We start from the raw sequence: 23,341 nt of genomic DNA, 5'->3' as shown, positions 1-23,341 counted from the left end.
TCCCCTCCCCCAGCCCCTGCTCCCCTGCCTCTAGTACTTACCGGTTCGGAGTCAGCTGCAGCTCCCTGCTGCAGCCAGTGGGGACTGCCCGAATCAACAAAGGTCTCCAGATCTTTTCTGAAGATTCAGAAAGCTTTGAATTGATTTGGACCTTTAATTAGCCCCCTGATTCAATTCAGAGATTCAGCCTCCTAATCGGGCCGAATCTCCTCCGAACTGAATCACTCCTGAAGCTTTGCACAGCCCTACCTTATTGCCAGTTTGTTTTACTCACCATTTGAAACATAGCTCTCTCCCGTCTTCCAGATCCATATCTCTGTTCTTCTTGAAGATGTCGTAACAGCATTTATATATGTTAAAAACTATTTGTCCCTGAGAAATAACATGTTGATTTTAAGCTTGGACTAAATTTGTGTGTGAAAATGCAGAAAAGGTTTGGATAGAAACACTGACAGGTTTATAATCATGTGGCAGAATGATACAATGTTTTCTAGTTCTTCTCAATTTGGCCTTTTTTTTTCTTTCAGTCAATTCCTTACTCTCCTCTACTTGCACATGTATCTTTGACACTCAGCTATTTACTTTGACTCAGTCACATTCAGCATTAATTTCAAGTCTAGTCAGAATTCCTTCCGAGCCTCATTGCCCATCGGGCTCCTTTTGTTCAGGTGCACCAGTTTCTGTAGCCAGTGGTACACAAGGAAGCAATATGGCTGGCATTGCATCCAGCCTTCTTTGCCCCTCTAGCCTAAATGAATAGGCACCCATATACAGCTGGGTTAGTCTTTTGCCATGAGTCCACAGCAGGGCTTGATCACATACTTCCACAGCCTCAGCAAGATAACTGCTGTGTACTAACTAAGGGTTTTTTTTTACCTGGGGAAGTAGCCCAGAATAGCTAGTGGGCACTAAATCTCTGTGGGTGCATCTACATGAGACTCTAACTGTGTAGTAGTCTAACAACACTGTTCAGTAGCATGCCAGGCAAAAACTGAGAATGTGCTCATGTGCAGTAGTATCAGACTACTATACAGTAAGCATTACTAAAAACCTGCGTGCCGATGCAACTGTGCGGTACCACAAGTTACGACACATTAATTTAGTACTTTCATCTACTTAGCAGTTTCATCTACTTTGGAAGCTAAACTGCAAAAAAGACCCTTTGAGGGTAAGTCTAAATTGCAGTAGTTGGGCATGTATGTAGACATATCACAACTAGCTTTAAAATAGCTATCTCAGGTCCTGATAGCAGCGTAACCACAGAAGCTTGGACAAACTACCCAAGTATTTAACCAGTGTCTTGGGTAGATTTTACACATGGTGGGTGCATAAACATGTGTATTTTACTGTGGAGATGACTACTTAGATCCGCAGTACAGCATCACATTCTACATGTGCGCCGATGTTAAGATGCAGTAAATTAATTAACTCCATAAGTACTATCTTGCAGAAGAGTGCTTAACTGTGCTGAAATGCACATGCAGACAGTGACGGGGGCTGGCTGGGGCATTATGGTGTTAAAGTGCAGTGGCTGCCTACCACCTAGCCCCGCACTTTAGCACCCTCATGCCCCAGCCAGCCGCTCTGCCGCCCAATGCTGCCACCCAGAACCTGGGGCTGATCCCCTGTATCCTCTGCCAGCCTGGGGCTGCTCTGCCACAGCTCACGTTCTGCGGTCTCAGGCATACGTGTAGGTGCTGCACCCAGGAGCAGCTGACTCTGGTGCAAACTACACCGAAGTTTATCGTGTCACATTAATTGCACTATTGCTGTGACTATATTAGTAGCAGTATCTGGCCTAACTATTTAAAAAAAACCCGATGTCGGGTGTGTCTATGCAAGCTGTGATCACACGCCTACACCTTTGGGTGGCAGTGCTGGCATACTTTGAATGTGAGATAAGAATGTCCACATAGGTAGTTAGTGCAGAATGGCTATTTTATTTTAAATTTACACCCTAGCTTATTCTGCAATAACTTCTCTCTCTGGAAAAGCTCCTGTTGGTAGGCTGAGAGTTGGAAACCAGTACCTTGGAAACCAGAAGAGCTATTCACAAAAGTGAAATAGCAGGAGGAGAGGAGCTATGCAAGGCTTGTGCCTCACTTAATTTTCATTCCAGTCCCTGTTTTGAGGGCTTACATGGAATGTAAGTAGGGCATGTGCCATGTCCTGGTCCTCTGCACAGGTGGGAATTTTATCCTATATGGAAACAGCTCTGCCTGTTTCCAAGGGACTGAGCCTCAGCTAGTGGAAATGATTATCAAACTGTTGACTTCAGTGGAATGATGATACTTTGTAGCAGCTGGGGATTTTTTTCCCAGATATATATGAACTGCTCACTAGTAGAAGATTTATCACCACCAATTATATGCATCCTTTTAGAGAAATTGGAAAGCAGGCCTATGCTTACAGAATTTTTATACCTGTCAAAAAGTTTCAATTTGGATGTGAATTTTTTTACTTAGTAAAATCAGCATAAACTTAATGTGAGAATATTGTTAAAAATACAGCTTATCCTTGTATACTTTATCTCCCTTCATGTACAGAAATAGCTATCTCAGTCTGATACATTTATACTGAAATAACTTTGCCTCTACAAGCAGGATAAAAGTGGTTTTGGTTAGATGTACTATAACCCTGCCTGTACAAACAGGATATAAGTATAATATTGTTAATTTAATACAGTTTCTGAATTGCTGAAAGCTGTTTTATTTTGCAGTAAGACTAACCATATTTCCTATATCCAGTGACGTTAACTTAGTAGGATGGAGTATATAGCCATGATGGTCTGAGGAATATGCAAGAAGGAAAGTTTCTTTGGTCATATCTTTGACTGGACCCACAGTATAGTTAGGAGAGATGCCAGATAAAGCTTGGGGCATAAAATGCCCTTCCTCAGGTCTGCAAATGACATTACCAAACAGATCTTGCTGAAATCAGTGGAAAGACTTGTTTTGATTTGATGCAGTTATGTTTCCAATGGGCCTTACTGGCAATAATCATCATTACTGGACTTTTATCATCACTGCACATAATGCTCCCAGTAGCTTATGAAAGATGCTGAAACACTTATGACAAGCATAAAAACCAGAATTGCATTCAAAGATGAAGAATGTTGAATAGTTGGTCAGATGCTTACGGGTTTTTTTTGCAGAAAGCATCTTCCTAAATGAGGTCATTCCATATTAGCAAAAGGAAAAACAGCACAATAGAAAGAATTTGGTAGAGTTCATAGGGTTAGATTCCTAGCCATTGTGCAGATGAGGATTTGTGAACATATCAGAGTCAGGCAGCTGTGATGCTCCAGCTGTTTGATATGGTTTTTACTTCAAAGGGTGCTGTTTCTCTGATCAGCTGTGCAGGACTGCTCCAGCTGGGTGAAAAATCAGTGTCCTTTGAAGTTAAGAGTTGAATTGTAACATATTATGTGCTGACTTTGGATGAGGCATCTCCATGGACAGTTATTTGAATCTCTCAACTGATTTCACACATCAAAAACACTCAGGACATCATTTCACTGACTGTAAACTACATGGATTTTTCACTATTATAGACCTCAAAGAAGAATCAGATCAATACTATCACCAGCCGGGAGATGTGTGGCCTGATTTGGAGACATTTAAGAAGATACCTTTTGACTACACCATTCACGATCCAAAATATGAAGACGCAAGTCTGATTTGTACAAAGCTGCAGAACTTAAGCAGCGAAGGTCAGAATTTAAAATGCATTTATTTATTTACTTACTTTCACTACTGTCCTGTTGAAGCAAATGGCAAAACTTCCATTGACTTCAAAGGGATCAGGTGTGGAAGAGAAGTAATTTTTCATTGGTAAGGCCCTGATCCTACAAACATTTGTTTAGCCAAGTAACTTTGTTCATTTGTACTGTTATGTTTCAATGAGATCATTTATGTGGGTAAACTTATTTATGTGTTTGAGTGCTTTGGGAATTGGATTCATAGTCACCATGGTCCCATGTAGTCCATTTGATGGCTTTTTTCTGGGCTGTGAGAAAAGAGGTCTCAGTTTAGGCCGAAGCAGTTGAGTGTCGACAACACAAAACAGTCACTGTATCCCTTAACTCCATCTCAGTCAATCCTTAGTCCCCCTGGAGAGTAAATGACAGGGGTAATAGTTTTTGCAACAGGAGTTTTTCCAATGTAGATATCTGCCAACAAAGGACTACACTAAACCTGCCAACCCCATTTCTCATTGGTTCTCTGGCATCAGTCACAGGATAACAGTGTCCTGCCAAACCTGAGATAGATTTACATCTGTGGGTTCAAAGTGAAAACCTTCCTCTCATCAGTGATTAAATTAAATTGGGCTGCTCTCTTACCCAAATACGTGAGTAACTGTGGATGTTGTGCATGTGTTAGTGGACACCCCCCCCTTTAGCATCTGTGTGATACTATTTTCCCTATTTTACAGTTCTGGAACTGAGGCACAGAGGGCCAGACTTACAAAGGGATTAGGGTGCTAAAGAGGCAGAAAGGCATCCAGTGGGATTTTCAAAACTGCCTAAGCAAGTTGGGTGCATAATGCACATTACTCTGGGAGTTAAGCCCCTAATGGGCTGGAGTGCTTCTGTAAATCCCTCAGGGCCTCTGTCTTAATCTTTATGTGTGAAGACATTTATAAAACTGGCCCAGAGAGAGACCAGTTAACTCCGAAGTGGCCTCTGTTTTTGGTACCTTTTTTTGAGGGGCACATTCTGAGGCTCTTTCAGACTTCTCAGGTGGAGCTGTGGGTGGTTTAACATTTGTGGAAATCAGGCACAATCTGGGCTTTTTAAAAACAGGAGCAGCTTAAGTGACTTGCCCAGTGTCATAAGGAAATCTGTGACAGAGCCAGTGTCACAGTTCACAGCAGAAATCACCACACCATTCTTCTGTGATACATCCCCTAGTAATCCTCCCAAGCCATCCTTTCCCTAGAATGGTATTTTGTATTCTGAAGAACTGCCATGTAATAAGAAACAAATTAACAATATTCTCTATATGCCAGTTTTGGTAAGAAGAACGTGCGGGAGGGGAGCATTTTAGACTGTCTGGCTCTCTGAAGGCAGAAAAGGTGTCTTCTTCTCAGCATATTCTTTTCTGTTTATTCCAGTACAAGTTCAGGACAATGCAACATCATCACTATCTTCACTACCACCATCACCATCATCATTACCATTTTTTTCTTTTACTTACCTGTACTTGAAATCAGCCCCAAATTATAATGACAATGTGCTAACTTACTTCTTACTTATTATTACTTTTACCTATTTCCCTCTTAGTGCACACAGGAATTCATCAACCATTCTAAGTTCAGGCTGAATATATATTTTGTTTTGTTTCCACTGATATACACAGTGTCTCTGGAGAATTTGATGTTAACACAATTCTTTATTCACCACGGGAAATATATTATGTGTCCTGGAACACAAAATAATTACAGTCCATTTTTTCCTTGCAGACAGATCAATGAGCAGAAAACTGGAGGACACGTATATGCATCGTCAAACAACACGAATGAGATTATCTAAGTATGCTGTCTACAACACGTACCACCACTGTGAACAGTGCCATCAATATATGGGCTTCAATCCTAGGTATCAGGTAAGCCAGGCCTGGATTTTCTTAGTATCAGAAATCCAAGCAAATCTATAAATAAAGCTTTTCTTATAGGTATATTACCTGTACTGGTAATACTTGTCCACACATTGCATATTTGTCCTTTAAGCATTTCCATAGAGAAGCAGTGTATACATTTGGACTCTCGTATTGCAATTGGACATTGGCATCTGCACTGAATCCCAGTAAAATCAATGGGGACATGAACAGGTGCAGGAGTCTGACTGCATGGATCAGATTGCAGGTTTTGGCCTGGTGTCTAGCTGTCATGAAGATCAGAAAATTTGCCTAATTATTGATTTGGGTAGCAGTGTTCTAGCTTGTTGCCCAGTGGAAAGTGGGGAAGGAAAAATTAGCGATGTAGACTAAGGCTATTGAATACCAAATGACATCCATGAAAGAAAAGGTCCTCAAGTCTTGCTACCATCAGAGGGACAAAGAATGAATCAATGGTGTCAAGCCAGGGGATCAGGATTACCTTTTTCATGCAGCCAAATGACTCTCCCTAACACCAAAAGGTGTTGCCATGAGGTACCTGTTGCCATGCAGTACAGTGTACCTCAGCACATGGTTCCTGCCTGGTTTGGTGCTATGTTAGGATCCCTATGGAAACAAAATTAGACTTTGGCTATTACTATTAACGCTGACTATTGCTTATTGACATAGTTCTTTTTTCCTTTTGCAGCTTTATGAGTCCACTCTACATGCCTTTGCCTTTTCCTATTCCATGCTTGGAGAGGAGATCCAGCTGCATTTTATCATCCCCAAGTCAAAGGAGCACCATTTTGTCTTTAGTCAGCCAGGAAGGCAGCTAGAAAGCATGAGGTTGCCACTTGTCACAGACAAGGTAGGCACATATTTAAATTTTCAGTCACATACGGTCAGAGCAGAGACAAAGTAAGATATTTCACTGCTAAGGGCAGAGGTTGGGATAGGGGTATTTATTCTGATCACTTGAGAGCATGAGTGTGGGGAGGAGGAGAGGTTAGGGGAGAGGAAGGCTCCTTATAGCTAGGCTGTAGTGGTCATGGAAAAGATGCCAGTAGGGGGGACGGGCTATACCAGAACCCCCTTTAAATCAGTGTCTGTGGTTGGTGCCGCCCTTGCCCACCGTAATTATACTACAGAGTCAGAGGATGAGTTGATCCTACTGTTTTGTAGATCAGATTATCCTTTGCCTCCATGTCTGATCCTGCTGTTGAGAAATGGTAAGGGTGGCTTGGCAATGAGCTGCTTCCTCCCTTTCCAGCACCCTGTCTACACAGGAAGCCACGAATCAGAACTCTTTGGGATGCAAAGCCTTGACCAGTTGTTTTTATGTAATCAAGGCTAGTCCGGGGCATACTCTGTCAACTGGGGCATAAACTTTCTTGGTTCTAGGTTAAGATACTGAAAGATGGGAGTGGGCTCAGCATTGAGCATCAAGCATATGTGTTTATGTGGAGTAAATGGCTACCCAAAATGAAGCAATTTATTACTGCCTGCCCTTTTCTGCACAAGTGGTCACCCCAGTTCACATAAAGAGGGGCTATGAGATAATCTCTATGGTGACTTAAAAGCTATGTTAACCATCTCTTAGTATGTTTAGAGAAAATAGCTGCTGAGGTCATCAGTCTGAGTATGCTAGCCAAGCTCTAATGTTGGCTTTACAATAACCTTAAATCTATGAACAGTTTCTGACCAGGACACTCTCTTTAGGCTACTGGAGCAATCTTTGCTTCAAGTCTAGTACATTGGAGAGTGGTTTTGGTTTTTTTTTTTGTAGATATCTTTGGCCAGGTACAGACATTACACTTTTACTGCTTTAAGTGTTTGGAAACCAGTCTATACTTGTAACAGAACAGAAGTTTGGCACACAAAACTTGTTGGTACCTATAACAGAACAGAAGTTCAACACACATAGGGTGCAACTGCACATTCAATTTATTCAAAGCAATAAACTGTGGTATGTATTGCACCAGAGTTTATTGCTTCTGGGCACTGCATTTGAATGTGTGCCCGGGTCTGCAGCATGTTGAGCTGGGTCAGAGCAGCCCTGGCTGATAGAGGGTCTGTGGGAGGTCAGCCTGTCAGCTCAGGGCTGCTGCAACCCAGCTTGTCATGCTACAGAGTGGCTGGCTGGGACATGAAGGTGCTGCAGTGTAGGGCTAGCCATCAGGCACCCACTGAAGCACCCTTGTGCCCCACCCAGGCCTGTCAGTGTCTATATGTGCACTGCTGTGCACTAAAAAACTCTAATGCAGGATAGTGCTAGCATTTAGAAGTACTAACCTACAGCAGAGTTTATTACTTTACTGAACCCTAAATAGTGTGAATGTGTAACCACTGAGAGGTTTACTGTGGAGCTAATTGGGCAGTGCTGCAGTAAATATCTCATAGTCTCGGGACCGACATTCAAAAAGCCTGAGTCTGGATTGATTCAATCTTTGCAGTTAATTTAACCTGTTTAGGTTGAACTGGTTTGCAACTGTACAGACATTTCCTCTGGACTGAAGAAATGCAGGCACATGCCTGCAGTGACTCAGGGTAGAAGCCGGGGCCCCGGCAGAATGCTCTGATTAGGAAGGTGTGTAAACCCCCACCTTGCCTACACCATCCCAGGCTTTTCCCTGCTCACTGCTCAAGGGGCAGGGGTGTTGCCATCCCCCCAGCACTCTGAGACAAAGGTGGGGTGGGGTGGGGTGGGGTGGGGTGGCTGTGCAGTGCATGCATCTGTTGATGATACTGAGCTTTTCAATCTCCCTCTCCCTGCTTCTTTATTTTGTCTGCAAACCTGACAGGTAAGGGAGCCAGAAGAGGGCTGATAACACAGCATTTATCAGCCCATAAACAAAACAAAAGCCTCTCTCATTAGCTCAAGCTCTTCCTAAACAACTTTTTCTAAGGAAAGAACAGTGGAACATTACCCGCTGACCTGTTGATTAGCTCCAAAAAGCCCTAAGCAGACAGTGTTCTGTCTGCCTGTTCCAGTAAAATTGGAGACACACATAAATGTAGACATCTCTCAGCATTAGCTAGCATACCACATGCCTAGGGTCCGTGGGGCTGGGGTCTGTGCTCTGGGAGATGGGAGGAAGTGGGGCATCCCTGCTTGAGAAACAAGTGGCTGGGGGTGGGGGGCAGGGGGAAGCCAGGCAGACCCTGCTGTGCTTTCAGTCTCTGCCAGAGCTCTAGCTAGGAAGCAGAGGGGTGGGACCAGCCTTGTTCTCTGGAGCAGACAGCCCAGCCCAGGGCTGCAAAGCATCTGGGATGCTGAGGGACTCTGGTTTAATTTAAACTAGGAAGGGGTCTGGGACAGACATTGCATAAACCGGTTTGATGCAAGTCAATTAAGTCTGATTCAACCAGTTTTATCTTAAACCACGGGTTGTCAGCCAGGAGCACGTGGACTCCTAGGGGTACTTGGAAGGCCGCAGGGGGTATGTGGCAGTGGCACAGAGAAGCAGGGACACTTCCGGTTTCACTGTGGAGGAACCCCCCCCCCCGCTTGTTGATTAGCTGCTGGGAGGGGGACCTCCCCTGTTCATCGATTGGCCACTGAGGGACCCGCCCCCCCACCCCACTTGTCAACTGGCCAGGAGACTCCCTACTTCTCGACTGGCTGCTGGGGATACACCAACTAAAAAAGTTTGAAAACCACTCTCTTAAACCATTTTGAGACATTTTGAAACTGGTTTCTTTGCACTGAACTTATTTTCTGTTACAAGTGTAAACTAGTTTCCGATCACTTAAACCAGTTTATGTTAAACCAGTAATGTCTGTCCTTAGCCATGTAGACATACCTATATACTGGTTTAGAAATTGTGGAACCTGGTCTAAGATTCAAACTCCTCCTACCAAAAGGTGAATGTCTGTCCTGTTCTCTACCAATCGAACCTATGCTATACTGCTTAAAGAAAACCGTGTAACTTAGATCAATTCTGCCTTGGGTTTTTTTTTAATGTCTGCACCTAGCCTTAGCCTGCAACTAAAATTGAAGTGACACAACATCTTTTACTTGAGATTTTGTTCTCTGCATACAGAAGAATTCCAATTCAGCTCGTGTTAGCAGAAGCACCACCAGTTTTGTAAAGGCTGCAGTATTGTAACTATATGTCCAGCCTTCATGAATCCAACTTCTTTCATTTTCCTGCTGTGAGGCTTTAGAAAAATTACTTTATCTTGCTTTGCCTCGTCATCTGTAAAAAATAAGTGACATTCCTACTTCACTACAAGGCTTAATGTACCTATACAAAGTGCTATGAGGTACAGTCATCATAAAGTGTTTTTCTCTTCATCTTAGCATAGTTTCTGCTCTATTCTTTTTTTCTTCACTTTTTTTGTTCCTTGTTCCTCCTTCTACCCAGGGCAGGTCTAATAAAAACTGTGATGCCTACAGGTTAGAAGCTGCAGCATCTAACAGAATCATAGAATCATAGACCAGAAGGGACCTGTAAGATCATCAAGTCTGGTCCCCTGCCATAGGCTGGAGGTTAATAAGCTCAAAGTAGCTCAATGAGGTGCTTGTCCAGCCTCCTCTTGAACATCTCCAAGGATGGCGACTGCACCACCTCTGCTGAGAAGAAGTTCTACCTTATGTCTAGCCTAAATTTTCCCTCTATTAGTTTGTGCCCATTGGTCCTTGTCCTCCCATGGGGTACCTTCCTGAAGAGTTGCTCCCCAAAATCTTGGTGTTCCCCCAGACATATTTGTAGGTCATTATCAATATGTAGGCACCTGAACTCCAGTGGAAGCCAAAAGCCCAGTTTGGTCCTTAGGCCTTCTGTACATAGCATATGGAAGGGGGAGATATGGTTGAGAGGGCAACTGAACTCCTACTTATTGGATCAGTGTGCTAATCACTAGGTTATTGTATAAAAGATGGATGCTACCAAAATAATCTCCTCTTCCTTTGGCCTAGTTTTAAAAATAAAGTGGCCACAACTGCATTTTGGGAGATATGTGATGTTATCAGTGGGCATGTCTACATCTCCAATTAATGCACATGAATAAACTGCAGAGTTTATTGCCCTGGAGTTTTATACTCCCATATACACTGTTTGAACATATGCCCGGGAGCAAAAACTTCAGAGCAATTAGCACATGGAGCCCAGTGGGAGCAACCTAGGCTTGCAGGGGCTGCAGTGTGTCAGCCTGCCAGCCCAGTGCTGCTTCAACAGGACTCCTGTACTGTAGAGTGGTTGGCTGGGCTATGAGGGTGCTTCAGCATGGGAGCTACCTACTGGCTAGCCCTGCACTGAAGCACCCTCAAGACCCAGCTGGCCTGGCACTGTCTACACATGTGGTTAAGCACAGTAATTTACTGTACTGTCTGGTAGTATTTGTGTCTGACAGGACTTTCCAATGGTGTAGTAAATTAATCTACAATGGGCTAATTGCCATGCACATGTAGATCGTGATGCTTTACTGTGCAGTAAATTCATCTACTGTGCAGTAAAGCACACATGTAGATGTGCCTAGCATGTGCTAAGTGTGCTGTGATAATACCTCCCTGGTTGAGCCATTCAGATGGCTCCAACTGAGCAAGGGGATTATAGTAAATCCTGCCTAGATGCCAAAGTCCTTTACAGTTCTAAGTGAAAGGGTGATATCTTCCAGGCAGGGGAAGGTTTAGAAATCTCATCTGGGGTCATGCCTATCTCACCTTCCCTTTCACCAGTCTATCAAGTGATCAGGATCCTCACAGTAGTGTAGAGATAGAAGAGACTTCTACTCCAACCCACAAAACCAAGCCCCTTGCTTATAAACAGAATCTGAACCTTCACAGGTACTCCCCATTTGTGGTTAAGGCATGGCACTTATACCAGTGAGGACCCAGCTCTCTTCATTTAAATATAATTCAGCGTAATGCAGACTCCCACATTTTTATTTCTTTACAGAGTGAAGATTACATAAAAAGCCCCACATTTACTCCCACTACTGGGCGTCATGAACATGGACTTTTCAATCTCTACCATGCAATGGATGGTGCCAGTCATCTGCATGTTCTAGTTGTCAAGGAGTATGAGATGGCCATATATAAAAAATACTGGCCAAACCACATCATGCTAGTTCTGCCAAGCATTTTCAACAGTGCTGGTGTAGGTAGGTATATTGGAAAAGATAAAGCAGGTATGTACATGTACACACATGCACATACCGTTTTTTACAGTGATTCAGGTTATTTCTATGTGACTACCGGGCAGCAAAATATTCCACACTACTGTTTTGCACTTTAGAAACTTCCTTTTCTTTACTGTGGAGGTAGTTCAATATTCTGTGCTCCAAATGACCACAAAGTCCATTAACACCCATACAGTAATTTTTATTTAACCCAATAATGTTAGCATCAGTGAATGAGACTTGTGCATTCATGGACAGTTTCTTCCAGGTATAGTATGCAGCAGAGTGAATTTTTGGCTACAGGCCATTAGCTAATGGGGGTCTTGCAGCAGCTGAAGGCAATGAAACATCTATCTGGTGGCATCTCAGAAATGAGAAATGTACCTCTATATGTGTATAGTACTGGTTGGGGATGGAGGAAGGTAAGGGTGCCCAGATAATGCTGCTCTAATTCAGTTATACCTCATTGGCAGCTTCTGCTAGTAGTGAATATTCTAGTGGTGAATATTCACTGGTGTTATCCTCAGAATATGAAGATATATAGAATATCCTGTTTCACTCAACAGGATCCACTATTATGTGAAAGTGGATGATGGAGGGAGGTAGTTGTGGAGTTAAATCTATCCTTCAGTATTTTAAGGTATTAGCCATTATCTGCTTTATTCTTCAGCTGTTACATCAGCCTTTAAACACACACTAAATCTATACCACAAAAGGCAAACTCCTCTAAGTAGTTTCCTAGCTGATATCCAATGCTGCCTAGCAGCATGTCTAGCCCGCAATCCAACTGCCTTTGGCAGGCAATGGTAGTATATTTACTTTGGGATGCTTTAATCATCACTCTGCACCTACACTCAGGATTGCATGGTTTCCTTTTCAAAAGGCTTCCAGTTAACAACAATTAACTCCTGACCTTACCCACATACCTCCCAATCCAAAGTTTGCCTCCTTATTGATACTCTTTTTTGGTTTCAGGTGCTGCACACTTTCTAATAAAAGAACTGTCTTACCATAATCTGGAACTAGAGCGAAATCGGCAAGAGGAACTGGGGATTAAACCCCAGGACATCTGGCCTTTCATTATCATTTCAGATGATTCCTGTGTTATGTGGAATGCTGTTGAAGTTGATTGTTCAGGAGACAGAAAGAGGTAAAACAGCACAGTTAAGGAACTGTATTTTCCAGCCAAACTCTTTATTTTCCTGTTGCGTAATAATGGTGTTAAATTGACATCCCTGAAATAGCATGGCTTTTCTTCTGTGTAAAAGTGGGGAATTGAATTTGCCTGGTAACAAAGAAATATGTCTGCATGTAGTCTAAAGGTCAGCACTTGTTATTCATCCTTATTTATGTCCAGTCCACCATAGTTTTAGGTCTACTACAGCCTGAACAATATAGTTTGGTTCTTTAGTTGAAGTTGTAAAGGCTTGTGCTTAAGAGTTTTGTGACACAGTCATTGCTGTGTTGGCCAAAATGATGGCAGTAGCCGGTACACTTTCAATGAGATTTAGCAAAGGAGTTTAAAGGATTTTTTTCCCCAATCTCTTGTAGTGAATATACATGGACTGAAAGGAATGTTTCCTTGAAGCAAATTCTGCAACATATTGAATCAACTCCTAATGTCACTCACTACGCCTTAATTGGGATGCGGAAATGGTCCAGTAAAACCAACAGTGCTGAGATCAAAGAGCCATTCTCCTGTTGCCATGTACATGACTTCATCATGCTGAACGTGGATCTGACACAGAATGTACAGTATAACCAGAATAGGTGGGTGAATCAGGACTAGGATCAACTTGTACAACCTTCATCCTATAAGCTTCTTCACAACTTCAACTATATTTCCTAGGAGACTGCTAATGAGATACAGGCACATTTTATTGTTTCTGATTAGTTCTATTCCTGATCAAATGTGGCTGAAGAAAATGGTTCTCTTTCCATCTAAAATAAAAGCTAAACTTGTTATTTACACTTTTAAGTGGATGAGGCAAAGAAAAACAATATGGCTGGAGGATTCATATTGATTCACTGCATTGTTCCTACTCCAATCAATCTTAAATTCACTGTCAGCTACTGTGCAGTAACTGTTTATACCTCACAGACCTTAGATGTGCCATGCACAGGCATTTCTGTGGTTTTAGTCCAGGTCTGGAGAACCAACTAATAGCAACAAAAGCACCACATATATGGCAGACATTGGTCTAAATAGATCTGGTAACTGAAGTACTCTGTCACCTCTAGAAAGAGTCTTTCTGGCTCAAATCCTAATTCAAATTTTTCTACGTGCTACTTGCCTATACCACATAACTCCTTGAAAGCATTGCCAGAGAAATACCAGGTAGACCACTTTTTTACCTTCTAACTCATTAGCCTTGTGGTTGGGCCATTGGTCCAGGAAGTGGGAGAACTTGGTGGTAGAGCTTGCTCACTCTGTGGCTCTGGATGGTTGATCCTCCCCCATTGCTATCTTTCCACTTCATCAGATGACTATAAAACACAAGATACAAAAACATTAGTGTGGAGGCTGGAAGCAAGGACCAGAGCACACTCTTTTCTTCCAGGGCACTGCCCCAACCCTTAGCCACAAAATGAGGCTTCCTTCAGCTTTCTCTCCTCCTTGTGACCCCTTCTTGGCTCCCCTATCAGCTGACTTTAAGAAGAGGCACTTTGTTAGGTAGTGGAAGAGATACAGAGACAGGTACTGATATAGCCATGCATGTGGGAATAGCATCTACATTCTGCATAAGTAGCAATAATACTTCTTATATGGCTACATTTAGATGCAAGTGGCACTTAGATGCCTTCAGGCAAAATGGGATTTGGACCTCTGGTTCCCGATTTACTTACAGTGAGGAGAAAACACCTGTGCTCTATGAATGTACTGATCGCTTCAGGCTCCATGTTTGTTACTTGGGCCCTTTCAAGAACATTGTGACTATGCCTCCCATTGTATAGACTTACATTCTTAGGCTCTTGAGTCTGTGGTAAAACTGTATTTTTTCATATGATGCATTAACTTATAAGGTAACTTATAAGTTTTTGAAAGAAATGTCCCCCAGAACTCAGTGGCTGAGTCTGAATATAGCACAGCAGTTTCTGTACTGTTTGGTACAGAAGGAAGCAAGGTGACTAGTATCATATTCAGTCATCTGTTCAGTCATATCAGTCCCCAGCCTGAGCAACGAGGAATCCAGTCTCACCTGGGAGAACTGGGAGTGGTCTTTGGCAAGTGCTCAGACTTACGCCTGTGGAACCACAGTAAATCACCTTACCTGCACTGTGCCCTCTCAAATGCTAATCAAAGGGAACAGTAATACAATAAAACAGTGCCAAGCAAGAATACGTACTATTGTGCCTGCAACGTTGAACCATTGGTGGTTATTCATTGTCCTGTGTGTGGCTGTCTAGTGAGGTTTTATCAGCATTGTGTCAATCCAAGTATGAACTGGTATAGAGGAAATGTTGCATTTAAAATGAAAAGAGACACAAAGCCAAGCCAGGCAGAGATACACAAGACCTATACAATTATCAGTGACATCAGAGCTATCATTTTCAAATGCCAGATTTTCCATTGATCTCTAAATCCACTTTAACTATAATCTTAATTTTAACAGTTAGAATATGTTACAAAACCACTTGCTGCATGTTTTTTTTTTAACTTTGGAGTTGAGATGAGGAAAAACAAAAGGCCAGATTGTGATTCTGGCTGTGAATTGTATACCTGCTGAGTTGGCAGAACAATCATTCTGGTTCACTGTATAAGATATACATTCAAAATATTAAAGCAAGTTCAAATTTCAGGGAACCTTAGATGCTTCTTAGATGCAAGCTTATATGTTTATGCTGAAAAGTCTAGGCCAAACCTAGACCAGAACCAGTGGTTTCCAATGAGTTCTGTATATAATGGTGTGGGCCACACTTGGTACAGTGAAGTCTTTAAAGTGGGGAGTAGTTTGGTCTCAGTTTGCATAATTCATTCATATTTCTGTGTAGCTGTGTTGAATGAAGGCATGGCTGCTTCTGAATGCTTGGCCCCGCTAATGCAGACTGACGGAATTTCGTTAGCGGGACACTGCAAATTCCAACACATGCTCCTTATTCTACAGGAGAAATAGAAAATCTGTATTTCTTTCTCACTAATCTAGGGCTTCAACCACTTCTTTTGAAGTCAGTGGGAATTTTTCTCTTGACCTCATCTGGTGTGGCCTCACACTTTTATCTCAATGCCTTTTTCAGCTAATGTGCAATAACAAGATTGCACACGAATTAATATGGTTTCCACTCTTCCCAGATTCACATGTGATGATGTTGACTTCAACCTGCGTGTCCACAGTGCTGGCCTTCTGATATGTCGGTTCAATCACTTCAGCATCATGAAGAAGCAAATTGCCGTAGGAGGACAGAGGTCCTTCCATATTAAGTCTAAGGTGAGAACTGAGAATTCTGTTTCATTGTTGAAGTGTTGTGTTTGTAGATTTTATCAGCCTTTTACCAGAAAAAATGAGGTGTCTTGGTGTACATCCCATTACCAAAGTCAACACAGATGGGCTACTAGATGTTTTCATAAACATGAAGTTTGTTAGGATGCACTATTTTCAGGATATAAATGCACATTTATCTTTGTCAGACATTTTCCTGTGAAACTTCTTAGCCCACATAAAGTCTCTCTTTCCTTTCAAGCAAGAAAGCTTTCACTGTCAACTCATTAGGCCGAGTTCTTGTATTGCACTATAGTCCTTCTTTACACTATTCCATGTTCAGGAAGAAAACTGGGTGTAAAGTAGAATCCCCAAATTCCATACATAAGCACAGCAAAAATTTCAGTTTTCTAGGGACATTTGGAGTGTGGGAACTAGGAGTTTTGGCTGAACATTTTTTGGTTCCTGTATGAAGTTTAGATTTGTGGGACAGTGAAGCAATTTGTGCAAAGTCAAATTTAGATAATTAGAGCTTGGTTGGTCAGGATTGATCTGTACCAGAAATATTTTTTCCTCGTAGGTATCTGATACTCCAGTTTCAATCTCACCGGCTCAGTACATTTGTGCTCCTGACAGCAAGCATACCTTCTTGGCAGCACCTGCCCAGCTGCTGCTTGAAAAATACCTCCAGTATCACAGCCATCGCTTCTTCCCTCTCTCACTGAAGAATTATAGCCATCCAGTGCTATCTGTGGACTGTTACCTTAACTTAGGACCACAGGTACTGAACAAAATTATTTTAAAGTAGCTCTGCAGTCTTGGCAGATATTTTAACCCAAGTGTTGCACTAGTTCTCTGATAACAGTCCTGCAGGGTATTTACATGGCCCTTAACCAATAGAGTATTGGATCATTATAACTGTAAAGATCAATAAGATACACATAGAAATTAATGATCAGACACTACAAATTAAATAATAAAGTCACCTTAGAACCCTGCCATAGTTGTTGTTAGCAATCAAGAGTCCACTTGAGGCTGGGTGGCCTATCTAGCTAGCACAGCAGCCAACACATTTCAACTTCTGTAGCTAGCAACACACAAGGAAAAGGATGTAGATAGCATAAGATCTGTCTGTCTTGGCTTCCCAGTCTGGATGACCAGGTACCCACTGATAGATTGATTGGGCTGGGAGGTGGGGGGTGGTACTGTTGGGAGTTTGGGAAGAACACAACTCTTGGTCCAGATCCAGAGCATTGCTCAAACTCATGCTTCTGGATCCCTGGTGAGATACATTAACTGCATTTCCATTGTGCACAATAGTAAGCAGTAGTTTTATTCATTTAGTGCATATGTTGTATTAGAGTTTGACTTACTAGATACCAAAGCATTTTGTTTCTTCCATATGACATGACCCTTTGTCTGGCTGTATCTCTTGCAGTGCTTTTATCACTGTCCAGTTTTCAGCATACCCCCAGTAGGTACATAAATGTAGTGTTCTTATTTCATCCAGAATGAAACTGAAGCTGAGAAGTGAATGTTAGAAGTACAATCTGTACAAAAGCTAAGCTTAGAACTTGGGAGTTGCAGGGTGCTAGTCTTGTGCTCAGTTCAGAGCTTTTCTCCAAAAGGCAGGCACGCATTTAGTCTCAAATTCAGACCAGGTCTGACAGTAATACAGAGGGGGGGTTGTCTGCTGGTATGTTTGTTTTTTGGTTGGTTTTTTTGTCTTCCCACCCAACTGGAAAACCACATGTAAATCAAAGTTGGTCTATCTGCCAACTAACCTCATCACTGAAAGAGCCACGTAGTGGGCTTCACAACTTACTCTGCTGCCAGATTGTTTTGAGCCATGCCCTTTATGTTCTTTTCTGGCTGAGTGCTGATAGGCCCAGGTCTTCCCAAAATTTAGAAAAACACTGTATGAAGAGGGAGCATTCTGTTATGTCTTTCCATCAGTCTCTATAGTATGTCTTTTTAGCTGTAAGCCATCCAGCGCATTGCAGGAGTTCAGTACAGTTCTGAGCATAATTCTGAGCATAGTTGCCAGAGCTGGAAGGTGGTGGAACAGGATTAGTGAATTGGCTTATTGGAAGATTTCTGTATTTTGAGAGCTACAAACATTTCAAATCTTTAGTGAACCTTCAAGATTTCTAAGGAGCTCAAGCAGTTAGAGTAATGAAGAAGACTACTTTTGTGGGGAGGGACTGTTACAGTGGCTTGCAAATTCAACCATATCCAGGCACAATAATAATAACAATCATTATCCTCATCACCACCTTAACCATCACTTACATAGCATACTTAATCAGTAGAAGGATTTTTGTTTAGAGCAATGCCTCAGCATAGTTGATCATAAAGGCCATTTCTTTAATTAGGAAGCATTTCTAAGTATGAAGCAGGTGCAGATGTTCACACCTTGTTGTAAAGCAGTAGTCAGTAACTTTGTAGTTTGAAGAAAATTAACTGGTTCTTTTTCCCTCCAATTAGATTGCAGTTTGCTACGTGAGTTCCCGACCTCACTCTCTGAACATCAGTTCCTCTGGGTTGATATTCAGTGGCCTCCTGCTCTACCTCTGTGACTCCTTTGTTGTAGCTAGCTTTCTGAAAAAGTTTCATTTCCTGAAAGGTGAGCTGAAGAACAATGGCTACAGATTACAACATCAGCTTGGTGTGGGTTGACCACTCTACCACAGGGCAGAAACTAAAGCAGGTTTGCCTTTGTACATAACGCCTATGCTCCCGTTTTGGGATCGCAGTGACCCTTCGCTATAGTAAATTAGCATCAAATATTGCAATCAATCCTGATTTTCAGAACAAGGGAGGCACTTCATGTATGCTGTGTCATTACCTCTCTTTGTACATAATTATTTAGTGTGCATATACAGATTGGGTACTTCAGTTTATGCCTTAAGCATTTGCCACTGAATGTCTGCAGTTGTGTCCTTCCGGTTTTCAAAATATGATCCATATTCTCTATTTCTTGGAATAAAAGATAAGTGACTTGATGCTAATAATAATAATATTAATCAGTTTAGTTTCTAAGCTACTAGACTGTCACCACTGCAGACCAGTATCCTCTACCTTTAAAGCAAACAGTTGTATTACAAAGCTCTTTCATCCTGCTTGTCTTAAGGTGAGGACACATAATATATTTCCATTTGTGTAATCTGCTTGGACACTAGTGTAAGCTTGGAACCTAATGTGCAGTCCTACAATAGTGTAAATCACTTCACGCTTAGGGAGAATTAAACCTTTGAAAGCCAGGAGTAATTGCACCATCATGTAGATATAGCGTGTCTGCAGCTCTACTTAGTTTCATCCCCTGGGAGCAGCTCACAGAATGCTAAAAGGCTGATACTGCCTCCCCTGACATCTCAGGTGCCTGTACGCATGCAGGATGCCTGCTCCGGCACGTTCTAATTAGAACACTTTGGAGCCGACTCAGTTAGCCTAATTAGGCCACTCCAGCAGCCTTGCCATCACATGCATTCAGCATTGCCAACAGTTCAAAATGGTGGCAGGGGTGCTTTAACTAAAGCTTGTCAAACAGGCTTTCGTTAAAGCGCCTCTTCTGCCATTTTGAAGCGTGGGAAGCGGAATATATGAGACACTGCAGGCATTTTAATTAGAATGTCTAATTATAATCCCTGCCCCCCCCAATCCCAAAGGACATGTATAGATGCTCAAGGGCTCAGGTGCTATAATAACACCTAGGGACAGATTTTGAGACCAAACTAACCTACAACAGCATGCAAACCAGTATCAAAATCTGGCCCGGGAAGGGCTTATTCCTGCTTCGAGATACTTAGATGTTTTCTATCACCAAAGTATCTCAGCACTTCTCTACCTTTAATTATTTTTCCACACATCACCCCCAAGTGCTAGAGGTGTATTATTATCCCCATTTTAAATGAGAGAACCGAAGAACAGAGAGTTGATCTGATTTGCCTGAAGTCATACAGGAAGGTTGTGGCAGAGCTGATGCTGTGGCTGAACCTGTGTCTCCTGAAGCCAACATTACCATCTTACGCCTTGAACCGTCTTTCCTTTCCTTCCCATCCCATTGGAATCAATAGAGGGTTCTGCACACTGAGAACTGCAGAGGAAGGCTGGTGATTTAGCCCAGCCCCCCTGCCCCCGACCCCCACAAGACTCACAATTGTTTGTTTCAACCACTCCTGCAGGTGCCACCTTGTGTGTAATTTGCCAAGACCGCAACTCCCTTCGCCAGACTGTTGTCCGATTAGAGCTTGAAGATGAGTGGCAGTTCCGACTACGGGATGAATTCCAAACTGCCAATGCCAAAGAGGACAGGCCGCTTTTCTTTCTGACCGGACGGCATATTTGATAGAAAATGAACACACATCGTGATTATCTGACAAGAGGTGTAATGCAAGAGTTGAGGTTCTCATCTGCCAGTCTCATGACCTTTTAGAAGCTCAGTGCTCTGGAACATTCATGCAAATGTTGCCTGCAACCCAAACACTTGGGCAATTTTAAAATGTTTTTATTAAAATGATATTTGACCAACATGTGTTTCTATATTTCCCAGCACTGGACATGACTCTTTAAAGGTGATTAGCCAATGGAAGTGATTTCCTGATACTTAGAAAGAAATGTTGAGTCAGTGCTTCACATAATGGAAATATTTATGGATCAGAAGAAAGGATAATGAACACATTTATTCTGTCAGAACAGACAGTGTGTCACATGTTTCATATCTGAGATTTTTAAAAACAATTTTCTACATTGCAGAAATACAGTGTGTACATTTAGAAGTAGATTTGTGATTCAAGACTTATTTACCTAGGAGTCAGCACAAGACATCAAACCAAATATTGGATTTACAGGAAGTTTTGCATTCATATAAAACACTACCGATTGGTGCAGGGAGGCTTTTCATATGGAGAGATGTGAAATATATTTCCTATGTAACAGAACTGGGTATCTACTTTACCTATGTAGTGAGTATGGCACTAGTAATTTTCCACGTAGGAATCTTGGGATGGAGATGCACTTATATTGCCTGTTTTTTGGTTGTTCAAGAATGAGACATTTGAAAGCAGATTTAACAAGGAAGGAGTATTGAACATTTATTTCAGAAAAATGCACTGTCTTGGAAAAGTGCAGGTGACTGAAAACATCTGAGGGCAATATTGACCTATTAGGCCTGAATAAACTTGTGTTTTGAGTTACTGGTGAACTTGTTGGGTTGGCTTAAGGCTTCAGATTGGGCCACCATACAGCCCACATAAGAGATGAAGTACTCCAACAAAAATAACCTTTCAGGATGATATCTTGCTGAAGTGCTTCAAAGGAGTGGGGAAGTCAGGGTTGAATCTCTGAAGAGTATTCACGGTAATCTAAAAGGTTGATTTGAAAATATTGTGTAGTACAAAACTTCGATCATTGTGTGGATCAAATGGAGAGTGCTTGATTGGAACATCTGTTTAGATCATAGAAATATTCCCTGAAATTGCAACCCCATTCCTTCATGTCTGTCCTCATGGAATCAGTGACTCTGATCGTTGGCCTGGGCTGCAGAAAAAGGTGATGTAGACATTACTAGAAAGCCTCTTATAAGGAGGCAACCCTTGTTGGTTGGTGACACCAACTCAAGAATCAGAATGTGCTGGTGAAGCAGCATTAAGTTGCTATAAGTGTCTGGAAACTGGAGTTATTGCAAGACCAACTTTGTAACCAAGGCACAAACGATAAGACTGTGCCAAAGAGCTGACTTATTTGCAGGGAAAAAATAAATTCAGTGAATGCAAGAGATTTAGGCTGATGTTTACAACATTGTTTGTTCAAAGGTGGTATGCTTGTATATTTCGTTGTTCCTATTCTGAAGTGAGAACTTTCTTTAGGGAGGTGGGAAGTTCTGTGTAAATAGTATCTTCTGTGCAGTTTTATTCATTTGATTAGCTAATTTAAAACTTTTTTAAGGATTGTAATATTCATGTTTGACCTGCCCTTTATAAATATATCATGCATGGACAGCTGTCTTGGAAATGTTTGATCATTGTTAATTGCTCACACTTACAGGGGAAAAGTAGTTTTGGCAAGAGGAAACCAATCAGATGTAGAAGCAGACTGTGTATATCCAGAGGATATATAATAGTGTTAGCATATACAACAAGCTCTCAAAGGTTCAAGGCTTTGGGAATAGCCCCCTGCTATGGGTGTAGGAGCCAAATCTCTGTAGACACAATTTAAAAGTAGAAATTAAAATCAACTGTCTATACAAACAGTATGGGCAAGATAATATTCCACCCTGCTCAAATCTCTGAAAAACCAAGGTCCCATCTTCCTTCCCCTACCTTTTTGTGACTCAGTGGGCACATCTACATGAGATGCATTACTGCACAGTAGCCTACTACGACTGCACAGTAACATGCTTATAGACGCAACCTGACAGCAAGTTTGCTCCTGGGTCAGCCCAGCCTCTAGGGAGCTGGCAGCCTAGGAGCCTTTCCTGCTTCTGGGCGGGGCTGGTAGCCCCTGCCTGCAGGCTATAAAAGCCTGTAGACTTTTTGTGACCTGGGGCACACAACACAGGTAGCCTGAGGGCACTGCAGGCCCTGTGTGTCCCCTTGGGCAGGTCGCAGACCTCCTGTGCCTGCCTGTCAGCACCCTAGCACTTTTGCCTGGCACAACACTGCCTTGAGGCTGCCAGGACAATGCTGTCAGGGCTACTTGCACACTGTAGCCTCTGGCCAGGCCTGTCAGACCCCCAGGACCACTTGCAAGCAGCTTCTGGCACCAGCTGCCACCTGCCTGCAGCATGCCCCCAGCAGCCTACCTGCACCTGCAGGTGCTGCAGGGCATACCCTCTGGCATGCGGCTTACTGTCCCATGCCATGTTTCTGCACTGGGTGCTCCTGACAGCTGCCCAAAGCAGGCAACACCAGGACAGCTCCATGGGGTCCCAGAGAGCTGGCACAGGACCCAGCATGGCCTCATCCTCCCAGTTCATCCTCCACAGGTGCACACACCCATGCCCTCCGGGGCCCCAACTGGGGCCAGGAGGAGACTGGTGATCTCATGGTGCTCTGAGGCAAGGCAGAGGTGCTGCGCTAGTTTGAGCAGGGCTGGTGATCCAACACCCACATTTAAAAGGCCCTGTTGGGTGGGATATGGGAGCAAGGGCATGACCAGTCAGTGCAGCAGGGCCGCACAAAGGTCAAGGTCTTGTGGCAA

The 23,341-nt window shown here is 42.6% G+C and overlaps 1 protein-coding gene across 5 annotated transcripts in view; it reads left to right on the top strand.

The window, feature by feature from the left end:
• GREB1 (growth regulation by estrogen in breast cancer 1) overlaps positions 1-22,142 on the top strand; it is a 158,008-nt gene extending 135,866 nt beyond the window's left edge. For all 5 annotated transcript variants that reach the window (XM_019537395.1, XM_019537394.1, XM_019537392.1 and 2 more), the window contains 10 exons: positions 3,554-3,712; positions 5,464-5,606; positions 6,307-6,468; positions 11,501-11,705; positions 12,699-12,873; positions 13,275-13,493; positions 16,015-16,150; positions 16,722-16,922; positions 18,629-18,767; positions 20,326-22,142. In XM_019537395.1, coding sequence (XP_019392940.1) covers positions 3,554-3,712; positions 5,464-5,606; positions 6,307-6,468; positions 11,501-11,705; positions 12,699-12,873; positions 13,275-13,493; positions 16,015-16,150; positions 16,722-16,922; positions 18,629-18,767; positions 20,326-20,489 — 1,703 coding nt within the window. In that variant the 3' untranslated portion in view covers positions 20,490-22,142. The remainder of the gene's footprint in view (positions 1-3,553; positions 3,713-5,463; positions 5,607-6,306; positions 6,469-11,500; positions 11,706-12,698; positions 12,874-13,274; positions 13,494-16,014; positions 16,151-16,721; positions 16,923-18,628; positions 18,768-20,325) is intronic.
• Positions 22,143-23,341: the final 1,199 nt, after the last annotated feature.

The sequence above is a fragment of the Crocodylus porosus genome, unplaced genomic scaffold, assembly GCF_001723895.1.
Source record: "Crocodylus porosus isolate Cpor-Errol unplaced genomic scaffold, CroPor_comp1, whole genome shotgun sequence".
Lineage (NCBI taxonomy): Eukaryota > Metazoa > Chordata > Crocodylia > Crocodylidae > Crocodylus > Crocodylus porosus.
Note: the sequence above shows the minus strand (reverse complement) of the source record. Positions and strands in the feature narration are given on the sequence as shown.